Source organism: Lepidochelys kempii, chromosome 5 (assembly GCF_965140285.1).
Source record: "Lepidochelys kempii isolate rLepKem1 chromosome 5, rLepKem1.hap1, whole genome shotgun sequence".
NCBI lineage: Eukaryota > Metazoa > Chordata > Testudines > Cheloniidae > Lepidochelys > Lepidochelys kempii.
Window position 1 is genome coordinate 109,633,491 of NC_136384.1, and position 25,837 is coordinate 109,659,327.

A 25,837-nucleotide genomic window follows, 5' to 3' on the forward strand; every position below is an offset into this window, starting at 1 on the left:
TGATTCCTAATTTTTATGCCTTAATCATTTTATGATGCTTCCTCTCTTCCTTTCAATGTAATATAAAAGATTACAAGGAGTAAATCATGTCAAAAATATCTTAAACATAAAAAGGAACATATAACAGTAGCTGCCATCTTGACACTCTGCTAAGTTAACAAACAAAAATTCTGAAAACTAATAGAACTTTACTTGTCTGAAAGTCTCCCGCCTTTCTCTTGCATCCAGATACTGAGTAACATTTCTTATGACTCAGGGACTACCTGCTGGGAAGTATCATTAAAATCATAGCTGTCACTGAAACACCAGCATTTTGCATAGTTATGGAGATAATGAACCACACTATGTATAATTTAAAACTTTTGAACATTTATTTTTCTAAAAATATATATTGTCGAAGCCAAATTCTGATTCCATATGTGTGTGAAAAAGGTAGAATTTGGCTATTGTTTTATAAGGCAAGGACCTAAAGGAGTCCGGTGCCTAATTCTTATTGAATTTAAGCTCCTTTGAAGATCCTAGCCTAAATTATTTAGCTATCTAAACTATTATCATTAATCAGTAAAGTTTTCCCTTAATTGCACATTTCATAGGAATTCTTTGAAATCTAAATCTACAGTAACTGACGGATTAAGTCTTTTTAAAGAAGCACTTTGGTTTTTTTTTACATTCAATATCTCCTCTCCTAAACATGTTTTTTCTCTAGAACATGCACCTTAGTAGGTAGTGTTGGTAAGTAGGAGTTGTGAGCCTGAATTGATGTTTTCAGTGTTGTCTCTGTGCATCAATTTTCTATACTGCCAACGCCCAGCTGTTAGTTTCTAATGCACAACTAATGTCCTGGGCCAAATTCTGCTCTCTGTTACATCAATATGAATCTTGAATAACTCCACAGAAGTCAGAATATGACCTACTATGTCAGCGTGAATTAGTTTATTTCTATATATTTTCAATACCAAAGATACTTCACCTTCTTTCACCATTCTTGTTCAAACATCTTGAACATGTGCAAACCCCAATATTTTCAAAAGCAAATAAAGAGCACCACCAGTGCAAATATAAACAATCTTTGTTGAACTATGAAGTATAAGAGTTTACAGTAACAAATTACATTAACAGTCAAGACCAGTAGAAAAATAGATGCACTGCATAATTTGGATTTCTGTTACATATATAGGAAATTATTATTTTTATCTTTATGCTTGAGTTGGCAAAATGTTCTGAAAACATGCAACAAAATTAATTTTTATATATTTTTCTGGCCATGAGGTATAAATACAGTTGCTGCCCACATACATTACAGCAACATATATAAACATAATTCCTTAATAAGCTTTTTGCTAAAATGTATTTTCTCTTCTTACAGTTTCCATTTAAAAAGTGGTAATCCAGTGCTTAAAAATTATAATACAATATATATAAACAACCCTTCACCGACAGAACGAACACTCAAACAGAAAGCGTAAACACAGTATTTTCACTAATAATTTCAATGCGAAAAATTCCCTACTGAGGTGAAACTTTACCTTATTATTTTGCTCATGCTGACGAACTCTCTCTTCTTTAAAAAAAAAAATCACACATCTGCTGTCCCTTTAAGGATGAAGATTACTTTATTCATAATGTTACCATTAATGCTGAGCCCTGCTGTCTAAACGTAGGGCCTAATTGTGTTCTAGGATGTGAGTATATATCTCCTACTGTGAATGGAAGCTGTGTCTTTGGAATACATCTCAACTTTGCTCAGAGACATTAAAGTCCCAAATTACTATTCAAGAATACCATTGGCATGAGCATTTGAGGGGAAGATCTTGAAAATAATGAGACTAAAACAGTATTATAATTAAGGCCCCACACAGACTTTTCATCATGATTCTCTTATAAATGAACCTCATAGCCTAATTTGGGGAAAATGTACTTAATAACAATGGAATCACAATGGCCTGCATAGTGCCAACTCAACTGGAAGCATTTACGTTTTCTACTATCAATGGGTAAAAATGAACTGTCTAAAATGAAGCTAGGAAGACCTGCTCCTTCAAGATTCTAAAACAACAAGCTAAGAATTTAGCAAGCGACAATATGTAAATGGCAGTTGTATTAGAGACTAAGGGCATCAAAAAGTACAAAATTGTCTTTATATGCCTATTCTGTGTGTGCATGCAATATGGCTGCCTCCAACAAGAGACTATTAAAAAAAGAAGCTATTTTAATCAAAAACATCATAATCATAATTACAGTGGTGGAAAAAATCTTTTGGTCATGTTGACTTTGGAAGGCTTCACTGAAGAAACTGGGGAAGCTTTCTTGTATTCCTGCAACTGATATTATTACTAATGGGACGTTTGTGCCTAATGTTCTGGAACAGGATATCATCATATTATACACTAAACATTTCAAGAAATGTCCTCCTTCCTGATGTAGCACACTTTTTGATAATTGCAACTTCTGACCTGGGCAACAGCACCAAGGATTACACTATGTTCAATGTAAATTCTCCATAAACTGTACCTATTGAAAACTTCCCAATCTCCATCCTGAGATGCCGTACTCACTTTGCGCAGTTCTCTTTAGTTAGCTATCTAATTGGTTTGCCATAAAGAACATGCCCATGCTTTCCCAGCATTGTTCTCACTTTCAAACAAAAGTTAAGAGATCATGCTTGTCTGAGACTGTTCTGTAGTGCAAATTAAATTGCAGATAATAATGTATAAGCAGCTTGCAGTTCTTTTAAAATGGATTGTCTTATTCTAATTTCCCATCACTTTTGCAGCTGATTGTGAAAAATCACGAGTGTAAATGAGGTATGGTAAATGAGAGTAGGGGAATAGAGGTTCAGTTAACAGCCATTATGAATACTCTCAATCTGAGTTGTTAATAAGTAGCAGAATTTAGCCCTGGTGTAATTTAGCTGAAATCAACAGAGTTACACAGCAATGACCGTGGTACAGTATGTTTCAAGGTAACAGAATGCATTCTGGTAGTAACTACCATTACCATTTTTGGGGTATGATCTGAAAACACCTACATGCATAGTTTTACTAAATTCATACATGTGAATAAAGTTACTCATGTTTACAGGTTCAGACTCTAAGGGCCTGAACCGAAGAGTCCACTGAAGTCAATGGAAGTCTTTCCATTCACTGATTTCAAAAGGCTTTGGATCAGGCCTCACATCTAAGGCCAAGCTCTTAGAGCCACGCTATTTGCTCAGATAGAGGATTCTTTACTGTTGCTGCAGCTCTGAAAATTCCTTTGTAAAGAATACATACATTTATGTTTAACTAAAACTTTACTAACACCCTTAGTTCTTTTAAGAAGGTCTACGAGGAGAAAACTACATCTTAAAAAAATCTTCTATTAAGTCTAACTATAAAATTTATATTAATTACTTACTTTTAATTAAACTTCTAAATGAATCTTTCATTGCCATTAAAAACCACTAACTGAAGAGGTGTAAATTTGAAAAAAGTCTTTTCACCTTGGTTATTTTCTTTCTTCTCCCTAACATTAAGTCACATACAGTGACTTTATTTGTGTATTCATATACTTTGACTGAAACCCAACAAGAGTGGGAAGGACTCCCTGCAATCACTTATTTGGAATGAAACACAGTATTGCAAGGCAACCATAACTGTGGCTGTGCCTAATTTTGTCTTGAAGGAGATTTGTAAAAATATTTCACTGAAGACAAAATTAGTGTTCTTGAGGTGAATTTAAGTCCTTCATAGTTATTTGACTAAAATTATTGTTTCTTTGATACACACATTTCCGTTCCAGATGCTTGCCCAATATGTGACTGAGGCTACTAGTAAGCCAACAAATTTGTTCCAAGGGCACAAAGGTCCTAATAAGTGCATTGCAGAAAATCAAGTTCCCATGGAATGCTGAAACTATGACATAAAATCATCAAACAGCTTCACTGCAGAAACAACATTAGTTTTCACATTAAAAAAATAAAGTGTTTGAATTAGACTTTATTGCACCAGCAACTGGCTTTTAAAATATACCCCATTCAAGTTAAACATTAAATTATTTTATCAAACAAAATATAAGATCTTTCTTTAACGTATCACACAGAGATAAGATATATGCACCTTAAGTAAGGCTAAGTTTTTGTCATGGATATTTTTAGTAAAAGTCAAGGACAGGTCACGGGCAATAAACAAAAATTAATGGAAGCCCGTGACCTGTCCCTGACTTTCACTAAAAATATCCCTGACAAAAGCGGTAGGTGGGTTTAGTATCCACCCCTGCTGGGGCTCCTGGGTCCTGCACTGATGCAGTAAGTGGGAGCTCTGGGATCCCCCGCCACTGTGGGGAGTGGGAGCTGCAGGGTCCCCTCACCCCGGGGCAGCTGGGTGCTCATGGGGTCCTCTGCCACCCATCATGGCTGGGAGATGCAGGGTCCCCCAGCCGCTCACCATGGCTGGGCAGCTTCGGGGGGTCTCCTGCCGCCCACCACAGCTGGGTAGCTGCAGGGTCTGCGGGCCGCCAACCGCAGCTGGGCAGCTGCTGGGAGTCCCCCACTACCTGCCACAGCTGGGCAGCTGCATGGTCGGCTGGCTGAGGAGTCCCCGCTGCCTGCTGTGGCTGGGCAGCTGCTGGGAGTCTCCGCTGCCCGCGGCTGGGCAACCGCAGAGTGCCCCCACCAGTTCGGGAGCTGGGGGGGAGGGGGCTGGGAGCTCCAACCCGGGGCAGAAAATATCAGAGATAAATGGAAGTCATGGATTCTGTGACTTCCATAACCTCCATGATATAATCGTAGCTTTAACCATAAGAAAAAACAGCCTAAAAGGACGACAAACATCAAATCACAGATGATAGAAAATATAATAATTAGTTGTTTCTTTTTCATTCTGTCATTTACATGATTTTTTAAAAACATTCAACCAAGATCATGTAGACACTTGAATTCATGGAAAAAGATCACCCTTCAGCTAAGTCAAGGCGTTGAAGCTGGAGTCACTTTCAGGCTGTCAAGTGCTGCATGAATCCTGAAGTGTAACCTGGACTCCATGGAGTATTCTTTGTAGTTGTTTCTGCAAACACCAAAATTACTTCATCAGCCAAAAAAAAAAAAAAAAAGAACAATAACCCCTCACCATAAAACCCCATCCATCATTTAATCTCTCAGTTCTCTGCTGTCTTCCCTTCACTTTATATTATCCTTTACAACAGCTCTCAGGCCTTTAGAAAAGATGAGTCATGCCCAACACGAAGATGTGAACAAAAAAAACGTATGGAAAAATAGCATATTAGTACACCACTGTCAGCTGAAAAAAAAGTGTGGCCAGCCTCAAAACACAGCACTCAAAGTGTCAGTGTAATTGTACAGAAACCAATCCAAAGTACCCAGCAGGGTACAGGAAATGGCATTATGGGAATCCAAAACCTTTTTAGCTAATGGTGAAATTGATCTTTAGGTCTGAAAGGTTTTTAGGAGGCTGCCATTGACATATACAGTACTTCCAATACCATTTAGACACCGTTAACTTTTTTATAAAAATGTTAAGGGGCAAGTGCTGCCCTCAGCCTACAGACTGAGTGAATGGGCTGTGCTCTGAGAAGATCTGCTCTCTACCTCCCTGCTCTGGGGGATTCCTGGGGAGTGGGGAGGTAGTGGGGAGAAGAGGAAATCGGCAGTGGATAGATAGATACACGTAGCCACAGATCCCGTAGCTGCTCCACCCCATCCTCACTCAGCCCATGAACTCTTCCACTGCACCATATAGGGAGGCTCATTAAGCTGTTCTTTGTGTCACACAGGAGGTACGGATTACATACACTGGCTCTCCAACTCTCCCCGCCCTCCATGCAGCAAAGTCACACCTTTTTTTTGCTTTCTCTAGGGCCCTCAGCACCCATAAAAGTTTGAGTGGGAAGGAGACAGGATTTGCCCTTAATACTGTACCCCAGCCAGTGTGGTTCAATTCAGCATACCATGTGTGAAACATATGGCAGAGTAGAAGTACTATATCAAAGAACTGGTACACTTTAAAAATTCAACTCTATTGAAAAACATTTTCTAAGTCTTGAATATAGAGTTATAATAAATAGTTTATCATTTTGCCAAGTTGCTAGTGCAGTTGTGTAGAAACTGTAATGTTGCTTCAGCTGAATTTTGTAAAATTATTTAAAAAGAGATAGAGAGAGGAAGAATGAGAGATTCCTTTATTGCTCGGAGTGCCTCAGTTACTCTGAGTCTTAACGAGTGCACAGAGACAAACATGAACTCTACTTACTTTGCAGTTTCTATATATCTTATTGCTTTCTCTCTCTGGTCCTGCTGTTTGTATAGAAGTCCCAACTCATACAGAGTGAATGGCACCAAATAGTTATCATATTTTATCTGCTTCTCACTAAGAAAACAGAGAGATATGAAATTGGTTAAATATAACAAACATATGTTTTCCTGAAGTCATATGATTATTAATTTAAATGCAGAGCATACGCCTACCTAAATTCATATTTGACCACTTGCCTGATTTCCAAAAGTGACGAGCATTGAATAGCTTCCATTGACTTCAGTAGGAGTTTCAGTATTTTTTAATATCAGGCAAGCACCTAATAATGGTTTTAGAAATCTAAATTTAGGCTTTAGTTTTGAAAACCAAGGCCCTAGTGGCTAAAAATTTTTCTGTGGCTTAGTCAAGACAGTACAGATAGTAGATTCCTCCTCACTCAATCTGATAGGCAAGAAGACAACCAATCGTCATTTAGGACTACAATCACCCATCAATGAATTGATCCCTCCAACTGGATCAATCCAAAGATCACCAGGGTTCACCAGCAAATTACGTCAATTAAAACACACAGGCAGAAAACTAGAACATTAGTGGCACAAAATCCTCTTCACATCTGTGACGGGGTGTACTGGCCCCATACTGGAGCGGAAGGGGATAAAGCAGCTGCAGTGTAAAAGGGAACGCCTAGCTCAGTCTGGGCTGGCTGCCGAGGAGGAAGGATGCACCTTGCTGGCTCCAGCCAAGGATCAGCCAGGATCCCAGACCGCGGGAGCAGGAGACGCCGAAGCCCAGGTACTTGCGGATGCCCCAGGGAGATTGCAGTCGCCATCTGAGGAATCCAGAGACTCCGAAGACACCCTGACTTCAACTGCAGGAGTCATGGTAGGAGGTAGCCCTGGGAGGGACTAGCCAGTGTCCTGGCAGCAGTCGGCGTGTTTCGGGTGAATTCTCTGCCAACTTAGTGGTGAACCCATTTGCCACTACCAGGGCCCTAGGCTGGGACCCAGTGGAGCAAGGAGGGCCAAGGTCCCCCTACCTGGACACCTCCTTTGGAAGGCAGCCCACGGAACCACCTCCCACTGACTCTGGCCATTAGGCCGTGCTTCCCTGCAGTGCAGTGGAATCCTATTGACTCTGGCCAGTGGGCCGTGCTTCCCCGCAGCCAAGGGGAGCCCTATTGACTCTGGCCATTAGGCCATACTTCCCTGCAGTCCCTGGGAATCATATTAGCTTTAACGGTGGACCTGCCCCACCCTTGCTCTGGTGTACTGGCCCTGCAACAACATCTATCTTTCAATAACAAAAGAATTTTTATTTGACTACTCTACTGCAATACAAGAAGCAGCGAGAACCCTCTACTCCACTGCCACCATCAAAGCTGGCTGACAAAATCATGGCTGGCAGAGCTTTTTGGTGTAGTGAACTGGCTAAATTAACCTAAACTGCATACTGCATACTCTGGACCCAAGGACTGAACCCTGGGACAATTCTCACCCTATGTTGCAACTCCCATCTTCTCATGTACTGTAATATTTATACTGCTTTCTATATTTTTCACTCCATGCATCTCATGAAGTGGGTTTTAGCCCATGAAAGCTTATGCCCAAATACATTTGTTAGTCTCTAAGGTGCCACAAGGACTCCTCATTGTTTTCACTGACAGAAGAAACCTGGAAATGGACCAGATGGCACTGATCACTCCTCCAATCCTGACAAAGCTCAGACCCGGAACAGACAATGAAATACTACAAGCCTAAGGAATATTCCAGATACTACTGGTGAAACACAAAAGTGCCCCTCTGTCACAGTCTGGCTGGCCCTTTAAGGGAAGAAGGGATCAACTTTGTGCATATAATGGAGACTTAATTAGAATGACCTACCCCAATTGCAGGGGATTGGAACGATGATTTAAAAAAGCCAAACTGTGAACTCAGTCTGGGGAGAAGCCCCAGGAGAGAGGGGCAATTGGAGTTTACCTTCTCTGGGAAGTGTTTGGTAAAGGCAGGATGGAGAGAACCACAGGGAGCAGACCAGGCTCCTGTGGAGGGCCTTAGGATATGACCAGTAAGAAGCCAGGGAGATCCCTGAAGGAAGCTGCTGGAGTCCCCAAGGAAGGTAGGCAGTGGAGAAACCTTCTGGGAAGAAGCAGCCTACAAGAACACTGCAGGGCCCAGGAGTAAGAGCAGAGAACTTCAGGGTAGCACAAGAGGGGTAGAAGAATTATTGGTTTGGATGTTTATTTCCATTTACAGTTAGATTTTTGTTAGCTCAAAAGGTGACTGACCTTAAGAGGTGGCCTGGCCACGGAAGATGCAGACAGAAACAAGACAGCACAGGGCCGAAGAAGTGGTCAATAGGGGGCATTAGAGCTGAAGCTTCCTGCAATGCCCCACACTGACACCAGGGAGTATACCTGTGTGAGTACAACTGCTTATACCCTGCTGGTTGGTGAAAGCCAGCAAAGGACAACTGTGCCCACTACTAATGGAAATCATCAACATTTCCTTACTAAAAAAAGGTTTTGTATTCATCAAAAATACATTTATTGAAACAACAGAAGAAACCTGAGAATTAATCCCTCAAACCCTTTTAAAGTATCTCTCGGAGGAGAGGTTAATGGTCTCCTGGCAAGGTTATGCAACCACTCGATAATGTATTGATCCATTTCTGGGAGGAAAAAATTGGGGTACCTCTTCCTCAGAGTCCAAAGCTGCCTCGAGAAAATCCTCTTTCCCCATGGGAGAGCGTCTCTCCCTTGATGGGGTGTGGTTTTGCTTTTCACAGCCCCGGAGTCCATCTCAGCTATTCTTTAATTTTGCTGTTGCTTTGGTGAGAGCCTCTGCCTATATGACAGGTTTCAGAGTAACAGCCGTGTTAGTCTGTATTTGCAAAAAGAAAAGGAGTACTTGTGGCACCTTAGAGACTAACCAATTTATTTGAGCATGAGCTTTCGTGAGCTACAGCTCACTTCATCCGATGAAGTGAGCTGTAGCTCACGAAAGCTCATGCTCAAATAAACTGGTTAGTCTCTAAGGTGCCACAAGTACTCCTTTTCTTTCTGCCTATATGGATGACCTTCACTTTCCCTTTAGGCAAGTTAAACAGCTGTTTGACAGTCAACACTTCAGAAATGGTTTCAACTACTGCCTTGCTCTGCTAAGGTTGTGGAAATTTCCTCTCCGTGAGAGCAGTAAGAGACCACAAGGACCACACTGGAAAGGTCTACTTCAAGAGATACAACTGATGTGTATGGGTGTGTCCCTTTCATTTTTTCCCTTTCTTTTTCTTCTGACTTCTCTGGATGAGAGACAAACAACATCCTGACATCGCCATGGAGGTTGCTGTGAGCTAGGCAGCAATCAAATGGAAGAAGCAAAGGAGGGAGCCCTAAAGAATGGGAAAATCCTGGACAGAGACTGGTTATCGGCAAGTGAAGAGAAACCCAGTGTCCTTGCTGTTGTAAACTTAACCACAGAACCAGATGCATTATTGTCTGGGTAATTCAAATGTTTAAGAAAATTAATTTCTTTTTCATAATGGATGAAGATGATCCGTAAAGACACATCAGTTAATCATCATAACACTCCTTTAAGGTATCCAACATATCTAAAGGGCACCAGATAAGTGCAAATTATTATGATTAGCTCACTAAGTCATAGAAAATTATAAAATGGCTTTAGAACTGTCCTTCTAGATTAATGTATTTTAAAAACAGCTGCTAATTGCTCTTTGGACTTTATATATTACCAATATGTTCACACTAAAATCACCACTACCACACAAATTCTAAATTCATTTTCCACAGCTTTGATTTATTTTGTACATCTTTACAAAGCAAGCAACATAACTGAAAAAAGGAAATCAAATGTACATTCCTCTCCCCCCTTTAACTAACCACATTTTATTTTATGGAGACTGTTAGGAGATGCTGCAGATCAGTGGTTCTCAAGCTTTCTGGACTACTGTACCCCTTTCAGGAGTCTGATTTGTCTTGCATACCCCCAACTTATACCTCACTTAAAAATTACTTGCTTACAAAATCAGACATAAAAATACAAAAGTGTCACAGCCACACTATTGCTGAAAAATTGCTTATTTTCTAACATATGTGATGAAGCGGGACTGTTCTTAATGTTTCCTCTGAATAGTGTGGAGGTGCCTCAGTTTCCCCTATGCAGTTCTTAAGTATCTAGGTGGTGGGATAAGGGTGTATGATCGTTGAAGAGCCCTAGAGGGCAGGTATGCACAGGGGTCTGGACACAGAGAATGGCCAACACCCTGTTTCCTGGCAACTGATGGCCTGGGCCCTTCCTCCTGCAAGTTGAGAGCTAAAGGGTTGGAGAACAAAGGAATCAGGTGACCTCCTGGCCCGGAAAGGGACAAAGCCCAGAGGAGGAGGGGCTGAGAAGGAAGCAGTTTGGGGCTGGCTGGGGACATGGAGTGAAGTGCAGACGTGGTTGTCTGGCTCACTGCCCCCCAAAATGGACCCAGCTGTTCTCTGTACCTACAAGCTCTGTGTTAGACCATGTTCCTGTCAGCTAATAAACCTCTGTTTTACTGGCTGGCTGAGAGTCATGTCTGACTGCGGAGTTGGGATGCAGGACCCTCTGTCTTCCCCAGGACCCCACCTGGGTGGACTCGCTGTGGGAAGCGCATGGAGGGGCAGAGAGGATGCTGAATGCTCTGAGGTTAGACCTAGGAAGCTGGAAGCTGTGTGAGCTGTGTGTCCTGCAGACAGTCTGCTCACAGAAAGGAGACTTCCTCAGAATCCTGACTGGCTTCGTAGGGAGCAGTTCCAGTGCCTCGCCCGGGGACAAAAATTACTTGCTTACAAAATCAGACATAAAAGTACGAAAGTGTCACAGCCACACTATTGCTGAAAAATTGCATATATTCTTATTTTTTACCATATAATTATAAAATAAATCAATTGGAATATAAATAGTGTATTTGCATTTCAGTGTATAGTATATAGAGCAGTATAAACAAGTCATTGTATGAAATTTTAGTTTGTACTAACTTTGCTTGTGCTTTTTATGTAGTTTGTTGTAAAACTAGGCAAATATCTAAATGAGTTGATGTACCCCCAGGAAGACCTCTGTGTACCCGCCCCCCCACGGGGTACACATATCCCTGGTTGAGAACCACTGCTGATGATTAGAGAGGTCTGAACTTTATAATTAATGTATTGCACATGGGGTTAGGTTCCTATCCAACTTACCAGTTTCCTCGAACTGACCTTCATTGTGTTACATCAGTGGCTTAAACTCAAAGCAAAAAATGTTGTGGGAGAACTGTATTTCCAAACAGTTGAATATCACACTTTGTACCTAGCTTTTTCTTAGATGACTGCTATCACCGTATCAAGAGAAGTGCACCTAGAGTGGAACACGGAGAGGGACTAGAGAAGTGTCCAGACAGCAGTCACCTGTCTCTGGGCAGGGATCCTTGTCCCATTTCTTCTAACTGGGGATTTTAAGGCTGCATAGCACCCTGCTGTACACTGTGGTATCTCCAACAAACCAGTCTGCCTAAAGTCCAGTGCCTGTGCTTTGATTTCTCTCCATGGTGTTTTGCCAGCAGTTACCAGTTACCACACAGATCTTTCTAAGTTAACACACCTATCACTCTTATAGGGCCTTATTAGGCCAAAAGTCTTTCCAACTCTTCTGCAAGAGTTGGAGGCCTCCCTTGAACAGAAGGTCCTGTTTGTTTGCTGGATTAGAAAGAAGGACCAGAGTCAGTTCAAGATCACCTTTTTATACCAAAAGCCCTTTCTTTGTCTCATAGTCTCTATAAAACCCAGCTTGAACCAGTATATGCAAACCGTTCCACCAACATCGATCTTTTCCTGCAGAACATTATTTTATTTCAATGAAACCCCATTTTCCAAAGGGAAACTGCTTAAAATTTTTCAACCAGTCCTAGTCCTAGTCCTAAATCCTGACAGTATGCCACAAACACTGCACCCAAGAGAGAATTTTAAAGACTACATTCCTTGAAATTGGTTACAGCCTAGAGACAATTACGGTACACCTTACATACTCTCTGTCTGAGATATGGTAGCAGAAGGCCGTATTCTGAGATATGGTAGTAGAAGGCCAGATATCACAGAGAAAGGTGGCAGAGATATTAGAAGCAAACTTATTCATTGTTCCTTTCTTAAATGTGATTATTTTTCAATCATCATTTGATCTTTGATCTTTATTAATTAGAACTGAACAACAAAGATATTTTCTATTTCTGAAAGTATATGTGGGTTTTCAAAACTACTCCTCTACAGCATGATACATCTCTTTGGGTGAAATCTCTCTACCCCACACACCCTCCTTGAGGAATTCTATTTCATGAAGGAAATGCCATGAGTTTTCTGAAGAGACAGAACTGACTCATCTCCCCAAGTAGTAAGTAGGCCATGGAGTTACATATGTAGCCACTCCATAGCTTCAGCCAGCACTCCTCCATGTCCTTTTGGGGAGCATTTGGACACTAGATCTGCATAAGAGGAACCTTTGTAGGCACTCGCTGGCTTGTCTTCAACTGCCCTCTCTATACTGACCTATTCAGGACCTACACAGAGCTCACATCTATCCCACACAATGGGTGAAGTGGATCGCAGTAGAGTTTAAGTGGGGTAAAAGCCCTTGTGTGGGCCCTGTACATGTGGGTGAATTTCATCATGAGGCCTTTTAGATGAGGTAATAAAGTAATTAATGTAGTTTAAAAGATGATCTGATATCCTGTTGTTGGATTTCTCATTCTTCCGGTTATTATTTGCATTACAGTAGAATCAGTGCCACATGTTCTCGGTACTGTACCAATATGTACCAAGGAGCATACAATCTAGCCTAATGATAACACACAAAAGGTGAAAGGAACAGGCTAAGGGGTGTGAGGGAGCAGATGAGGTAACAGTAAAATGAGCCTGTTTTACACAATCAGCACTAACAGTTCCCCACCTGCCTAGCCTTGTGGAAAGAGATAACACTGCTTTAAAAGCCTATTTCTATTCCACAAATTTATTTTTGAGTTTTATTGTTATTTGAAACTCTAACTGAATTTGCAGTTAGCACCTGTGCATTTGTACTCAGTGGGCTAAATTCAGCTCTAGGTGTAAATGAGTATACCTCCATTGGATTTGACTGGGGTTTGTCTTCCTACACCAGGAATGAGAGCTATTCTGTAGATTAAGATTTCTTAAAGTTGCTACCACTTTCACTGGCAAAATTAAGAATCCAATGTTTTCTTCATTTTACTAACTACTATGAATGTCAGCTCAACGCTTATCCAGACAGATTTTCTTTAATTTATAACATTAACAATCAACTGCTTATCATTTGTTACTGCTAGCCCATCAGTATTTTATTGTTAACGGTATATAAAGCTAAAATATAAGGTTACTATAGCTTTGTTTTATTTTTTTACCTTTGGATAACTTGATTAAAACACAGTTCAGCTTGCAAGAGTCTTCCTAGGTGTTTCAAACAAAGGCCTTTTAGTAACTGCAGCAAGCACAAGTCATCTATAAAATATTCAGTGTGACCTTTAAAACAAAAAAACAGACAAATTTCAGAGATACATGGAAATAGAAAGGAAAAGGCTACAGGGATTAGCAGTGAGGGATATATCCAAACTTCAAAAGTTTTGCCTATCAAATTTTGCAGCCAAACAAGAACATACATAATCCTCTAAACAAATTTTGAATAGTGCCTAATAAAGAATTGAAGAGCAAATTCCAAGCATATCAATAGACTGATTCTTGAAAATAAGAAATTGAAACAGTGGTCCTGATTCTCCACGGTCCTCCATGTTGTGAAGTCATTTAAATCTATGCAAAGTAAACACAAACTCTTATCTAATCAAAACGGAAGCATTTTACACAAACTTTATATTGGGTACAAGAAACTGCAGAATCAGCCCCACAGTTAATAAATCTGAGACTCTGCACACACCACAAGTTACTATGCAGGAATCCAAGGTATCAATCTATTGAACAGCAGACTGCTGTACTGTAATGTACCATAAAGAAAAGGAGGACTTGTGGCACCTTAGAGACTAACCAATTTATTAGAGCATAAGCTTTCGTGAGCTACAGCTCACTTCCTCAGATGCATATCGTGGAAACTGCAGCAGGCTTTATATATACACAGAGAATATGAAACAATACCTATTCCCACCCCACTGTCCTGCTGGTAATAGCTTATCTAAAGTGATTTCCAGCACAAATCCAGCACCTGGATTTGTGCTGGAAATCACTTTAGATAAGCTATTACCAGCAGGACAGTGGGGTGGGAATAGGTATTGTTTCATATTCTCTGTGTATATATAAAGCCTGCTGCAGTTTCCACGATATGCATCTGAGGAAGTGAGCTGTAGCTCACGAAAGCTTATGCTCTAATAAATTGGTTAGTCTCTAAGGTGCCACAAGTCCTCCTTTTCTTTTTGCGAATACAGACTAACACGGCTGTTACTCTGAAACCTGTAATGTACCATGTGAACACTGCTACAGTGCAGTGAAAGTCTATGGGTGCAGCCTAACATAGAATCATAGGACTGGAAGGAATCTCGAGAAGTCATCTAGTCAGTCCCCTGCACTCATAGCAGGACTATTACCTAGACCATCTCCAACAGGTGTTCGTCCAACCTGCTCTTAAAAATCTTTAATGATGGAGATTCCACAACACCCCTAGGCAATTTATTCCAGTGCTTAACCACCCTGTCAGTTAGGAAGTTTTGCCTAATGTCCAATCTTAACTGCCCTTGCTGCAATTTAAGCCCATTACTTCTTGTCCTATCCTCAGAGGTTAAGGAGAACAATTTTTCTCCCCCTCCTTGTAACAACCTTTTATGTATTTGAAAACTGTTAGCATGTCCCTCCTCGGTCTTCTCTTCTCCAGACTAAAAAAAACCCAATTGTTTCAATCTTCCCTCATAGGTTATGTTTTCTAGACCTTTAATCATTTTGTTGCTCTTCTCTGGACCTTCTCCAATTTGTCCACATCTTTCCTGAAATGTGGCGCCTAGAACTGGACACAATACTCCATTTGACGCCTAATCAGCACAGAGTAGAGAGGAAGAATTCCTTCTTGTATCTTGCTTACAATACTCCTGCTAATACATCCCAGAATGTTTTGGGTTTTTTGCAACAGTGTTACACTGTTGACTCATATTTAGCTTGTGGTCCACTATGACCCCCAGATCCCTTTCTGCAGTACTCTTTCTTAGGCAGTCATATCCCATTTTGTATGTGTGCAATTAATTGTTCCTTCCTAAGTGGAGTACTTTGCATTTGTCCTTATTGAATTTCATTCCATTTACTTCAGACCATTTCTCCAGTTTGTCCGGATCATTTTAAATTTTAATCTTATCCTCCAAAGCACCTGCAATTCCTCCCAGCTTGGTATCGTCTGCTAACTTTATAAGTGTACTCTTTATGCCATTATCGAAATCACTGATGAAGATATTGAACAGAACCAGACCCAGAACTGATCCCTGTGAGACCATATTAGATATACCTTTCCAGCTTGACTGTGAACCACTGATTACTACACTGAGAGAATGGTTTTCCAGCCAGTTATGCACCCACCTTATAGTAGTTCCATCTAAGGTTGTATTTCCTTAGTTTGTTTATGAAAAGGTCATGTGAGACAGTATCAAAAGCCTTACTAAAGTCAAGATATACCACATCTACCACTTCCTTCCTCTCCATAAGGCTTGTTTCCCTATCAAAGAAAGCTATTAGGTTGGTTTGTCATGATTTGTTCTTGACAAATCCATGTTGACTGTTACTTATCACCTTAATATCTTCCAGGTGTTTCCAAACTGATTGCTTAATTATTTGCTCCACTATCTTTCTGGGTACTGAAGTTAAGATGACGGGTCTGTAATTCCCCAAGTTGTCCTCATTTCCCGTTTTTATAGATTGGCACTATATTTACCCATTTCTAGTCCTCTGGAATCTCTCCCATCTTCCATGACTTTCAAAGATAATTGCTAATGGCTCAGATATCGTCTCGGTCAACTTCTTGAGTATTCTAGGATGTATTTAATCAGGCCCTGGTGACTTGAAGACATATAACTTGTCTAAGTAATTTTTAGCTTGTTCTTTTCCTATTTTAGCCTCTTATCCTATGTCATTTTCACTGGCATTCACTATGTTAGATGTCCAATTGCTATTAACCTTTTTGGTGAAAAAATGTAACATACTACTACTTCAAAGCTCAGCATGCTATGCTAACCCACACTCCAGGACATTCACTGTGCTGTAGCTGGGTCCACATGAATTGGTACTGTGTGTCCAGTAGATTCACACCCTGGCTTGCTGCGCAGTAATTCACCACGTGGATACGTTTTTTCTTAAAATCTCTCACCATTCCAAACTATTGGTGCAACTCTACCAGAGCCAACAACAGGAGTGTTTGTGTATATTGGCTGCCATTGTTTTTACTATCCGCTCCTCTAGAATTCTAAGCAGGGTGACAAGATATGGTAGTTAAAATGATGGAAGCCATTATTAGTGCTCCCACCATTACCACCACTGGAGGAGCTGCATTAGCAGAACTCCAACAGCGAGTAAATTTAACAAAGAAGATTTATGCAGACGCAGCATCTGTGCAACAGGACCAAAGACATCACATGAAGGAGTTTTGTGAAGTGTTTCATAAGTAAAGTAATAACAAGTGCAGTCCCCTTTCTTGTTGCCTTGGCTTATAATATTTGTTGGCTGCAGTGAAGAAAAGGAAAGAAAACACACATATGGACAAACAGATGGCTGCACATACATCAATAATTCAGGAGACAAAACACACTCCTTTCAGATCATCTTGTTTACAAATAATTACCAATTCTCTGAGGTTACATCAATTTTTTAAAAATGGTCTGCCAAATAAAACTATACAAACAGTTCTGAAAACATGGAAGACAAAAGCAACTTGAAATAAAATATTTTGCACTGTAAGATTTTTTGTCTGCTTTTAAATATTAGTTTTGATTCCTTTATATAATGATGCAAAAGTCCATGTTTTTCACTAGCAGGTACATGTAGGTATGGTGAGGTGAGTTGGCTATTTTGCATTCCTTTGAAAAACTGAGCAGTGATCAAATGTCAAAATCAGGTCAATGTCTCCTACAGGGACTGATTTCTTGCAGTTGCTGGGGGCAGATACTGACTGCTGTCAGTCTTCACTGTCTTTATTTCAACTGCTCTGTTCCTGAAATTTCCTCCCAGAGATAAAAACTAGTAAGTCAAAGTGCTACCATTATAATATCACTTAAAGATTACATTAAGTTAATACCGACAGTATGGCAATAAATGGAAGACAGAACCTTCTTGCAGTCTGGCTGTATCTATGTGAATTCTATTCTGAGTATATAATAAAGCTGCAAGACCATCACCCAAAATATTTCAGATTTTCTTTTAAATTATGAATACATTATTTTCATTTGGGAAAGAATACATGGGAATGATGGTGGATTGGTAGAATGTCTCTGCAAGCCATTTCACAACTTCAGAAATTATATTTTCTTTTTCTCTGTCTGCTCCTTCCTATGAATTTTAGTAAAGTTTCGTTGTGCAAACAGAACTGCATACAAATATCCAAATAAAACTTTTATATATGATATGAAACAAAGTACTCTGACAGACCATATGCTTTTCTTTTCAAGAGACACGTTCTCTAATTCAACTGATTATGAGGGACACATCTGGTCTTATAGCTTAGTGTCCAGGTCTGGATAGTGAACAAAAAGATTGTACAAAAGAACTCATCATATTAACATCATTTTATCTGCAAATGTCTGTCTTAAATGTATTTGCATTTTGGTTGTAAAGTGGCATGCAACAGTAAATAAATCACTTAAGATCTGAGTGGTACGAGACTGAATTGGTAGAAGATGAACGTTTTGACAATGGATGAAGGCGTAACAGTGGGCCACATTCAGACTGGGTGTAGTCAAGTCAAAAAACTATATTTACTAGATTTTATTGTTGAAACTTACTAAGCATGTTTTTAATCTTTAAATTATATACATTTAATAGCTATATTAATTTCCTAATGGTTACAAATTATGAACTTTCATGTCACACTAGCAGATTTATGGAAAGTATCGCATTTGTCTACAATATGCAGAGGGTTCTATTACCCACTGAATGATTCAGGTGACTATACATATAAAACAATCCAGGCTATCTGTGTGATTTGCCTGCTTGTCCTTCACCCCATCCTTCACTGGTCAGAGCCCTGCTGAGAGCTGGATGCCAGCCCTTGCCTTTCACCTACACAACTCTTACTTCATAGATAACATCCTAGGCTGAGCCAAGACAATGGGTAAAGGGTGTCATGCTAAGTGCTTCCAGGAGAAAGAGAAGAGACTGAGGCATAATGTTATAAAGTAAGCAATACAGGAGGCAGTTTACCTGGAGAGAAGGCTCAACACAGAGAAGGAACACCTCAGCTCAGGGAGAGAAAGACATTTTAAAATAGTAAGATGCAACTGAAAAACCACAGAAATTGGCAGGAGGACTCAAGGACAGGTGTAAGACTTGAAATTTCTTTTAAATCTTTAATTGTCCATTTCTAGGTGACAAGGTCCCTTTATACACTAACATACAGTCTACATTTCAAATGTGGGCAAGTCATAACTGGAGACTCTTGAGTCATAACTCTGAAAGACTTTGGGGAAGCAAAAAAATAAAATTATAGTTTCATATTTGCCATGCTAAATCCGTAAGGTTTATGGTAGAATTCCAAATTTTAGGGGTTTATGTCAGTAAAAGAAAAAAACAGAGCACAGGATCATAGAAAAGTAGAGCTGAAAGGGACTTTGAGAAGTCATCCTGTCCAGCCCCTTGTGCTGAGGCAGGACCAAGAAAGCCTAGACCATTCCTTGCTGTATGCAGTGTTGTTGTAGTTGCATTAGTCCCAGATATTAAAAAGAGACAAGGTGGGTGAGGTAATATCTTTTATTGGACCAACTTCTGAGAGAGAGAAGTGCTTGAGCTTACACAGAGCTCTTCTTCAGGTCTGGGAATTGTACCCAGAGTGCCATACCAAAATACAAGATGGAACAGATCGTTTAGCAGAAGTTAACATGTATTTCAAGGGACGCTTCAAGGTGAAGTGGCCCGTTAACACCCCTCCAGTCATAAACCATAAATCCAGTGTCTCTGTTCAGTCCATAATTTTTAATGTCTAGCAAAGTTATTAATTTAAGCTCACAGGCTCATCACCTGTGGGTGAACACTTTTCACTAAGCAATAACTCTATATCAGTCCTCATCCCCAAAGGAAATCTGTACAACACTTTCAAAAGACAAGCCTGTGAGCTTAAATTCATAACTTTATTAGACGCTAAAAATCATGGACTGCAGAAAGACACTGGATTTATGAGTTAATACAACAATCTATAACTCACTAACAACAACCCCAGCTGCCTTTCCCCGCTGTGACTGGAGGGGTGTTAACAGCCACTTCATCTTGAATGATCCCTTGAAATATGTGCTACGATCTGGTCCACCTTGCATTTAGCTGTGATTCTCTGAGTATGTTTCCCAGACCAGAAGAAGAGCTTTGTAAGCTTGAAAACTTGTCTCTCTCACCAGCAGAAGTTGGTCCAATAAAAGATATTTCGTCCTGCACCTTGTCTCTCTATTGTAGACCATCCCTGACAGATGTCTGTCCAACCTTTTCTTAAACCTGGAACCTCCCCTGGAAGCCTATTTCAGTGCTTAACTATGCTTATAGTTAGAAAGATTTTCCTAATAAATAACCTAAATTTCCCTTGCTGCAGTTTAAGCCCATTACTTCTTGTCCTACTGTCAGTGGACATGGAAAACAATAGATCACAGTCCTCTTTAAATCAGCTCCTAACTTATTTGAAGATTGTTATTAGGTCCCCCCTTTGTCTTCTTTTCTCCAGACTAAACATGCCCAGTTTTTTTAACCTTTCCCCACAGATCAGGTTTTCTAAACCTTTTATTATTTTTATTGCTCTCCTCTGGCCTCTCTCCAATTTATACACATCTTTCCTAAAGCATGGTGCCCAGAATAGGACACAGTACTCCAGCGGAGGCCTCAACAGTGCCAAGTAGAGCAGAACAATTACCTCCTGTGTCTTACATACTACACTCCAGTAAATGCACCCTAGAATGACATTAGGCTTTTTTTGCAATTGCATCACACTGTTGACTCATTCAGATTGTGATCCACTAAACTGCCAAGATCCTTTTCAGCAGTACTACCACTTAGCCAGTTATTCCATATTTTGTAGTTGTGCATTTCATTTTTCCTTCCTAAGTGTAATACTTTGAATTTGTCTTTATTGACTTTCACCTTGTTGATTTCAGACAAGCTTCCCAATTTGTCAAGGTCATTTTGAATTCTAATACTGTCCTCCAAAGTGCTTGCAACCAGTCCCACCTTGGTGTCATCTGCAAATTTTTATAAGCATACTCTCCACTCCATTATCCAAGTCATTGATGAAAATATAGAATACAACCGGACACAGGACTGACCCTTGTGGGACCCCACTACATACATCCTCCCAGTTTGACAGCAAACCATTGATAACTATTCTTTCAGTAGAGCCTTTCAACAAGTTTTGCACCCATCTTACAGTAATTTCATCTAGACCACATTTTCCTAATTTGCTTAAGAGAATGTCATGTGGGACTGCAAGAAAAGGCCTACTAAAATGAAGATATATCATGTCTACTGCTTCCCCCATATCTTTAACCCTATCAAAGAAGAAATTAGGTTGGGTTGGGCATGATTTGCTCTTGAGGAATGCATGCTAGCTATTCTTTATAGCCCTATTATCCTCTAGGTGCTTACACATTTAAAGTTTAATAATTTGTTCCAGTATCTTTCTAGGTATCAAAGTTAGACTGACTGTTCTATAATTCTCCAGGTCCTCTTGTTCCCCTTTTTAAAGATAGGTACTAAGTTTGCCCTTCTCTAGTCCTCTGGGACCTCACCTGTTCTCCATGAGTTCTCAAAGATAATTGCTAATGGTGCTGAGATTGCTTCAGCTAGTTCCTTACGTACCCTAAGATGAATTTCATCAGGCCCTACCTATTTGAATACATCTAACTTATCTAAATATTCTTTATCCTCTTCTTTCCCTATTTTGGCTTGCATTCCTTCCCCTTGCTGTTAATACTAATTGTGTTGAATATCTGGTACCCATTAACTCTTTTAGAAAAGACTCAAGCAAAATAGGCATTAAGCACCTCAGCCTTACAGATCATTAGTTATTATCTCTCCTTCCCCACTAGAAGATGTACATTTTCCCGTGTCTTTCTCTTGCTCTTAATGTATTTAAATAGCCTCTTCTTATTGCATTTTATGTCCCTTGCTAGGTATATTGCTAGGTATAACTCATTTTGTGACTTCGTCTTTCTGATTTTGTCCGTACATACTTGTGCTATTCATTTGTACTCTTCTTTAGCAATTTGTTCATGTTTCCACTTTTTGTGGGATTCCTTTTTGATTTTCACTTCGTTAAAGAGCTCCTGTTGGAACCATATTCTTCCTATTTTTCCTTCACATTAGGAGAGTCTGCACTTGTACATTTAATATGGTCTCCTCTAGAAACTGCCAGCTGTTCTGAACTCCTTTATCCCTTACATTTTCTTCCCAGGGGACTTATGTAACACTTCTCTGAGTTTGTTAAAGTCTGCTTTTTGAAGTCTATTGCCCTTATTCTGTTACTCTCACTTCTTCCTTTCCTTAGAATCATTTAATCTATAATTTCATGATCACTGTCACCCAAATTGCCTTCAACCTTCAGATTTGCAACCATGGTGATGGGTACTTCCTCCACTGCATTAGAGTTATTTTGTTGAAAATACAGTATGATATTTAGGGACGGAAACTAGAAAAAAAATCAATTCTCAGGCAGAAAGTCAATGCTTTACTTTGGTTAAACTCAGTGAGAGAGAGGCATGTTTGGGTTTGCTTTGTCTGAAAGAGAAGTATTTAGAGATGGGATAGTGGACTTGCCTTTAATATTGATTTCTGACCTGTTGTAGATGGATTTTTGTTTGGGTGTCTTTTCTCTATTCATTAGGGATTAAAATCTCATAGGAACAGGTGGTGTAATTATTGATACCATTATTTAGAGTATAATTAGAATTTGGGTTCACATGCTGTCCACTTACCTCTTTGGTTTTCTTTACTACCCAGGATATTACATTCCTTCCATTTCCTGCTTTCAGACTGTTTTGCCATCTCTCCCTGGCTATTACCTGTAGCCCAGAGTTCAAAGGACTGTTTATAGTTCTACAGGTTAGCTTCTCCAGGTTGGGGCTTCAATGCTTTTGGCTGCTTTACTAAAGCCTTGGCCTGGCTGAAATTTTATACCTTAAGGTGGAGGTATTTTGGCATTATTTTTTTTAAATGTAGGGGATTTTATTACTAGCAGCAATTAGAATGGGCTTATACGATAACTGAGGATCCTGAACACCTCTGAACTCTTGAGGGTTTTACGGTTCAGGTACAAACTTTGTGACCCTATGTCTAATAATATTATTAGTTAGCACATCTATAGTGCTTTGTATTTTCAAAACACTGTGCACACATTAACTAATGATATATTACTTAATCACAGACATTTTTATCTGGGGGTGGATGGGGGATTTCTATTATAAATGACTGGAAAAAGTGTGGTTAAAATATTGGTGTTAAACAAGGGTTTTTTAAAATAGAACATTAATGAAGAAATAAACAAACTTTTTATTTGTTTGAGTAGCTAAGGTTCATGAGAAAACTGATGTGGGGTACTTATATTCTCCATACAATTCATTTTAATACTAGAACTCAGTAGAAAGGTGTACTGCTGAGGCAAAACAGCAATGGGTGAAGCTGTGTTGCTTGCCTAACAGGCAAAAGTGTCCATCGGAGAAAACATGAGTCAGGGAAAGTGAATACAGCCATTAGCTTTTGAAGTGCATGTGTTATTTTTATATGCCTTTCTTTTCATCTTATATAATTATTATTAATTTATGAACCAGCTGTTTGAGTCTGAAAGTATTTATTTTGAATATTCACACTTCCAAGAGCCACAAACTCTCTCTACAGTCAATAGCTAAATTTTATTGTCTTTTAGTACTCATTGCAATACTACTATTTTTAGCTTTCTTGTGGGTGTGGCAGGTGACTCCATTGATACTGCCATGTCATTTACTATTAGTCAAGTTCCACTCATCATCCATCAGTGTCCTCCACAATGCAGTTACACTATGGAAGAATGTCTTGAATATGAGTTAAATATTTTCAGACTTTTCCAGGAAGATCAATTTGGTTCCTTTTCTAGAGATCACTCCTCAGAGATAGAATTCTCTCTCTGAGACCCAACATCATCTTGCCAAAATATACCCAAGTTCCTCGGTTTTCCATGCTCTCCTTTTGGAGTCAACCTGATTTTGAAAAAAGAAAAGGAGTACTTGTGGCACCTTAGAGACTAACCAATTTATTTGAGCATGAGCTTTCGTGAGCTACAGCTCACTTCATCAGATGCATGCCGTGGAAACTGCACCAGACTTTATATATACACAGAGAATATGAAAAAATACCTCCTCCCACCCCATTGTCCAGCTGGTAATAGCTTATCTAAAGTGATCATCAGGTGGGCCATTTCCAGCACAAATCCAGGTTTTCTCACCCTCCACCCCCCCACACAAATTCACTCTCCTGCTGGTGATAGCCCATCCAAAGTGACAACTCTTTACACAATGTGCATGATAATAAAGTTGGGCCATTTCCTGCACAAATCCAGGTTCTCTCACCCCCTCACCCCCCTCCCAAAAACCACACACACAAACTCACTATCCTGCTGGTAATAGCTCATCCAAAGTGACCATTCTCCCTACAATGTGCATAATTAAGGTGGGCCATTTCCAGCACAAATCCAGGTTTTCTCACATCCCCCCCACCCCCATACACACACAAACTCACTCTCCTGCTGGTAATAGCTCATCCAAACTGACCACTCTCCAAGTTTAAATCCAAGTTAAACCAGAACATCTGGGGGGTGGGGGGGGGGTAGGAAAAAACAAGAGGAAATAGGCTACCTTGCATAATGACTTAGCCACTCCCAGTCTCTATTTAAGCCTAAATTAATAGTATCCAATTTGCAAATGAATTCCAATTCAGCAGTTTCTCACTGGAGTCTGGATTTGAAGTTTTTTTGTTTTAAGATAGCGACCTTCATGTCTGTGATTGCGTGACCAGAGAGATTGAAGTGTTCTCCGACTGGTTTATGAATGTTATAAAGTCTGGTGCAGTTTCCACGGCATGCATCTGATGAAGTGAGCTGTAGCTCACGAAAGCTCATGCTCAAATAAATTGGTTAGTCTCTAAGGTGCCACAAGTATTCCTTTTCTTTTTGCGAATACAGACTAACACGGCTGTTACTCTGAAACCTGATTTTGAAAGACATTTTAGAAGTACCAGTAAGTAAAGATACTACTGTGAACCATAATTACAGCAAATATTACATTCCATGAGATCAGCCGGGGAGTTTATATCCAGAGCCAGTTCTTTCCTTGCAAGACACATGAACATGGTACAAAAAACTTAACTGACAAGGTTTCTGAATAGCTTTTTACTTTCTTACCCTAAATGACTACTTACTAGTTTGATTCTGTAAAGCAGTTTCTTCTTTCTCAATTGTTATCAGTAAACTTTCTGTGAGGTCAGCCCTTTTGCCTACAATTGCAAATCCATTCCAGACATACATCATTTCCTGACAAAAGAAACAAGAACAATCCCTTGGATCAATATCTACATTTAGCCAACAGTATAATTTGGATGGCTGCTAATGATGTCTTTTTCAGCACACATGCCCACACTATATATATAATTGTAAAGTTAATAAGTGCCAGAATTAAGGTTGCCTGGACACATCGTAAATATGGAAAAAATAGTATATGATCATGTAATTAAAGACTTTATCATAACACATACACACAAGAGAGGCAAATCAAGGTTGCACAGGCAACCTTAATTCTGGCAGTTCCTAAGTTATGAGTGCTTGACATTGCAACCTTAACAATGTTAACACAGTTTGTGTGTGTTGTTCCCTAGATTTTTTTTTTAAAAGGAAAACTAAAAACCCAGAAATTCCATCATTTGGGATCATATGAACACCCAGATGATTCATCAGCAGTGTCAGAACCCGTAGATTCACCATGCAGATTTCCCCTCAATTTGGCTCTTGTTCCCTCTGTATTTGAATCAGTCAGCTTCCTCATCCACAGTGAGTGTGTGCTAGCAGAGGGTCGCTGAGAGCGACTGTCTGTGCTCTCAGTTCCAGTGACCAGCCTGGAGCAGTTATGTGGGGATGGAACATGCTCAGTCCAGTCAGACATGGAAGTTGTGAGGGACTAGAGTGTGCCCAGTTAGGGTGGAATCTTCAGAGGTTTTAGATGCTGAATTCTAAGAAGTCACTACTGAACATATTTGAACTGAGATTTTTCAAAGGTTTATAATTTGGCCAGTTTTTGGTGGATTTTCACATGGATGGCAATGGCCACCCCCACAGCCAAATGTGAAATCCTTTCTCCATATGATGATGGTGCCAAAGGTTCTC

General features: G+C 39.8%; 1 protein-coding gene across 8 annotated transcripts in view; it reads right to left on the minus strand.

The window, feature by feature from the left end:
- Nucleotides 1–225: 225 nt before the first annotated feature.
- The window catches only part of TTC39B (tetratricopeptide repeat domain 39B), a 181,268-nt gene continuing 155,656 nt past the window's right edge, over nucleotides 226–25,837 (minus strand). For all 8 annotated transcript variants that reach the window (XM_073345444.2, XM_073345443.2, XM_073345448.2 and 5 more), the window contains 4 exons: nucleotides 24,880–24,991; nucleotides 13,674–13,791; nucleotides 6,246–6,362; nucleotides 226–5,042 (listed from right to left, as the gene is read on the minus strand). In XM_073345444.2, coding sequence (XP_073201545.1) covers nucleotides 4,946–5,042; nucleotides 6,246–6,362; nucleotides 13,674–13,791; nucleotides 24,880–24,991 — 444 coding nt within the window. In that variant the 3' untranslated portion in view covers nucleotides 226–4,945. The remainder of the gene's footprint in view (nucleotides 5,043–6,245; nucleotides 6,363–13,673; nucleotides 13,792–24,879; nucleotides 24,992–25,837) is intronic.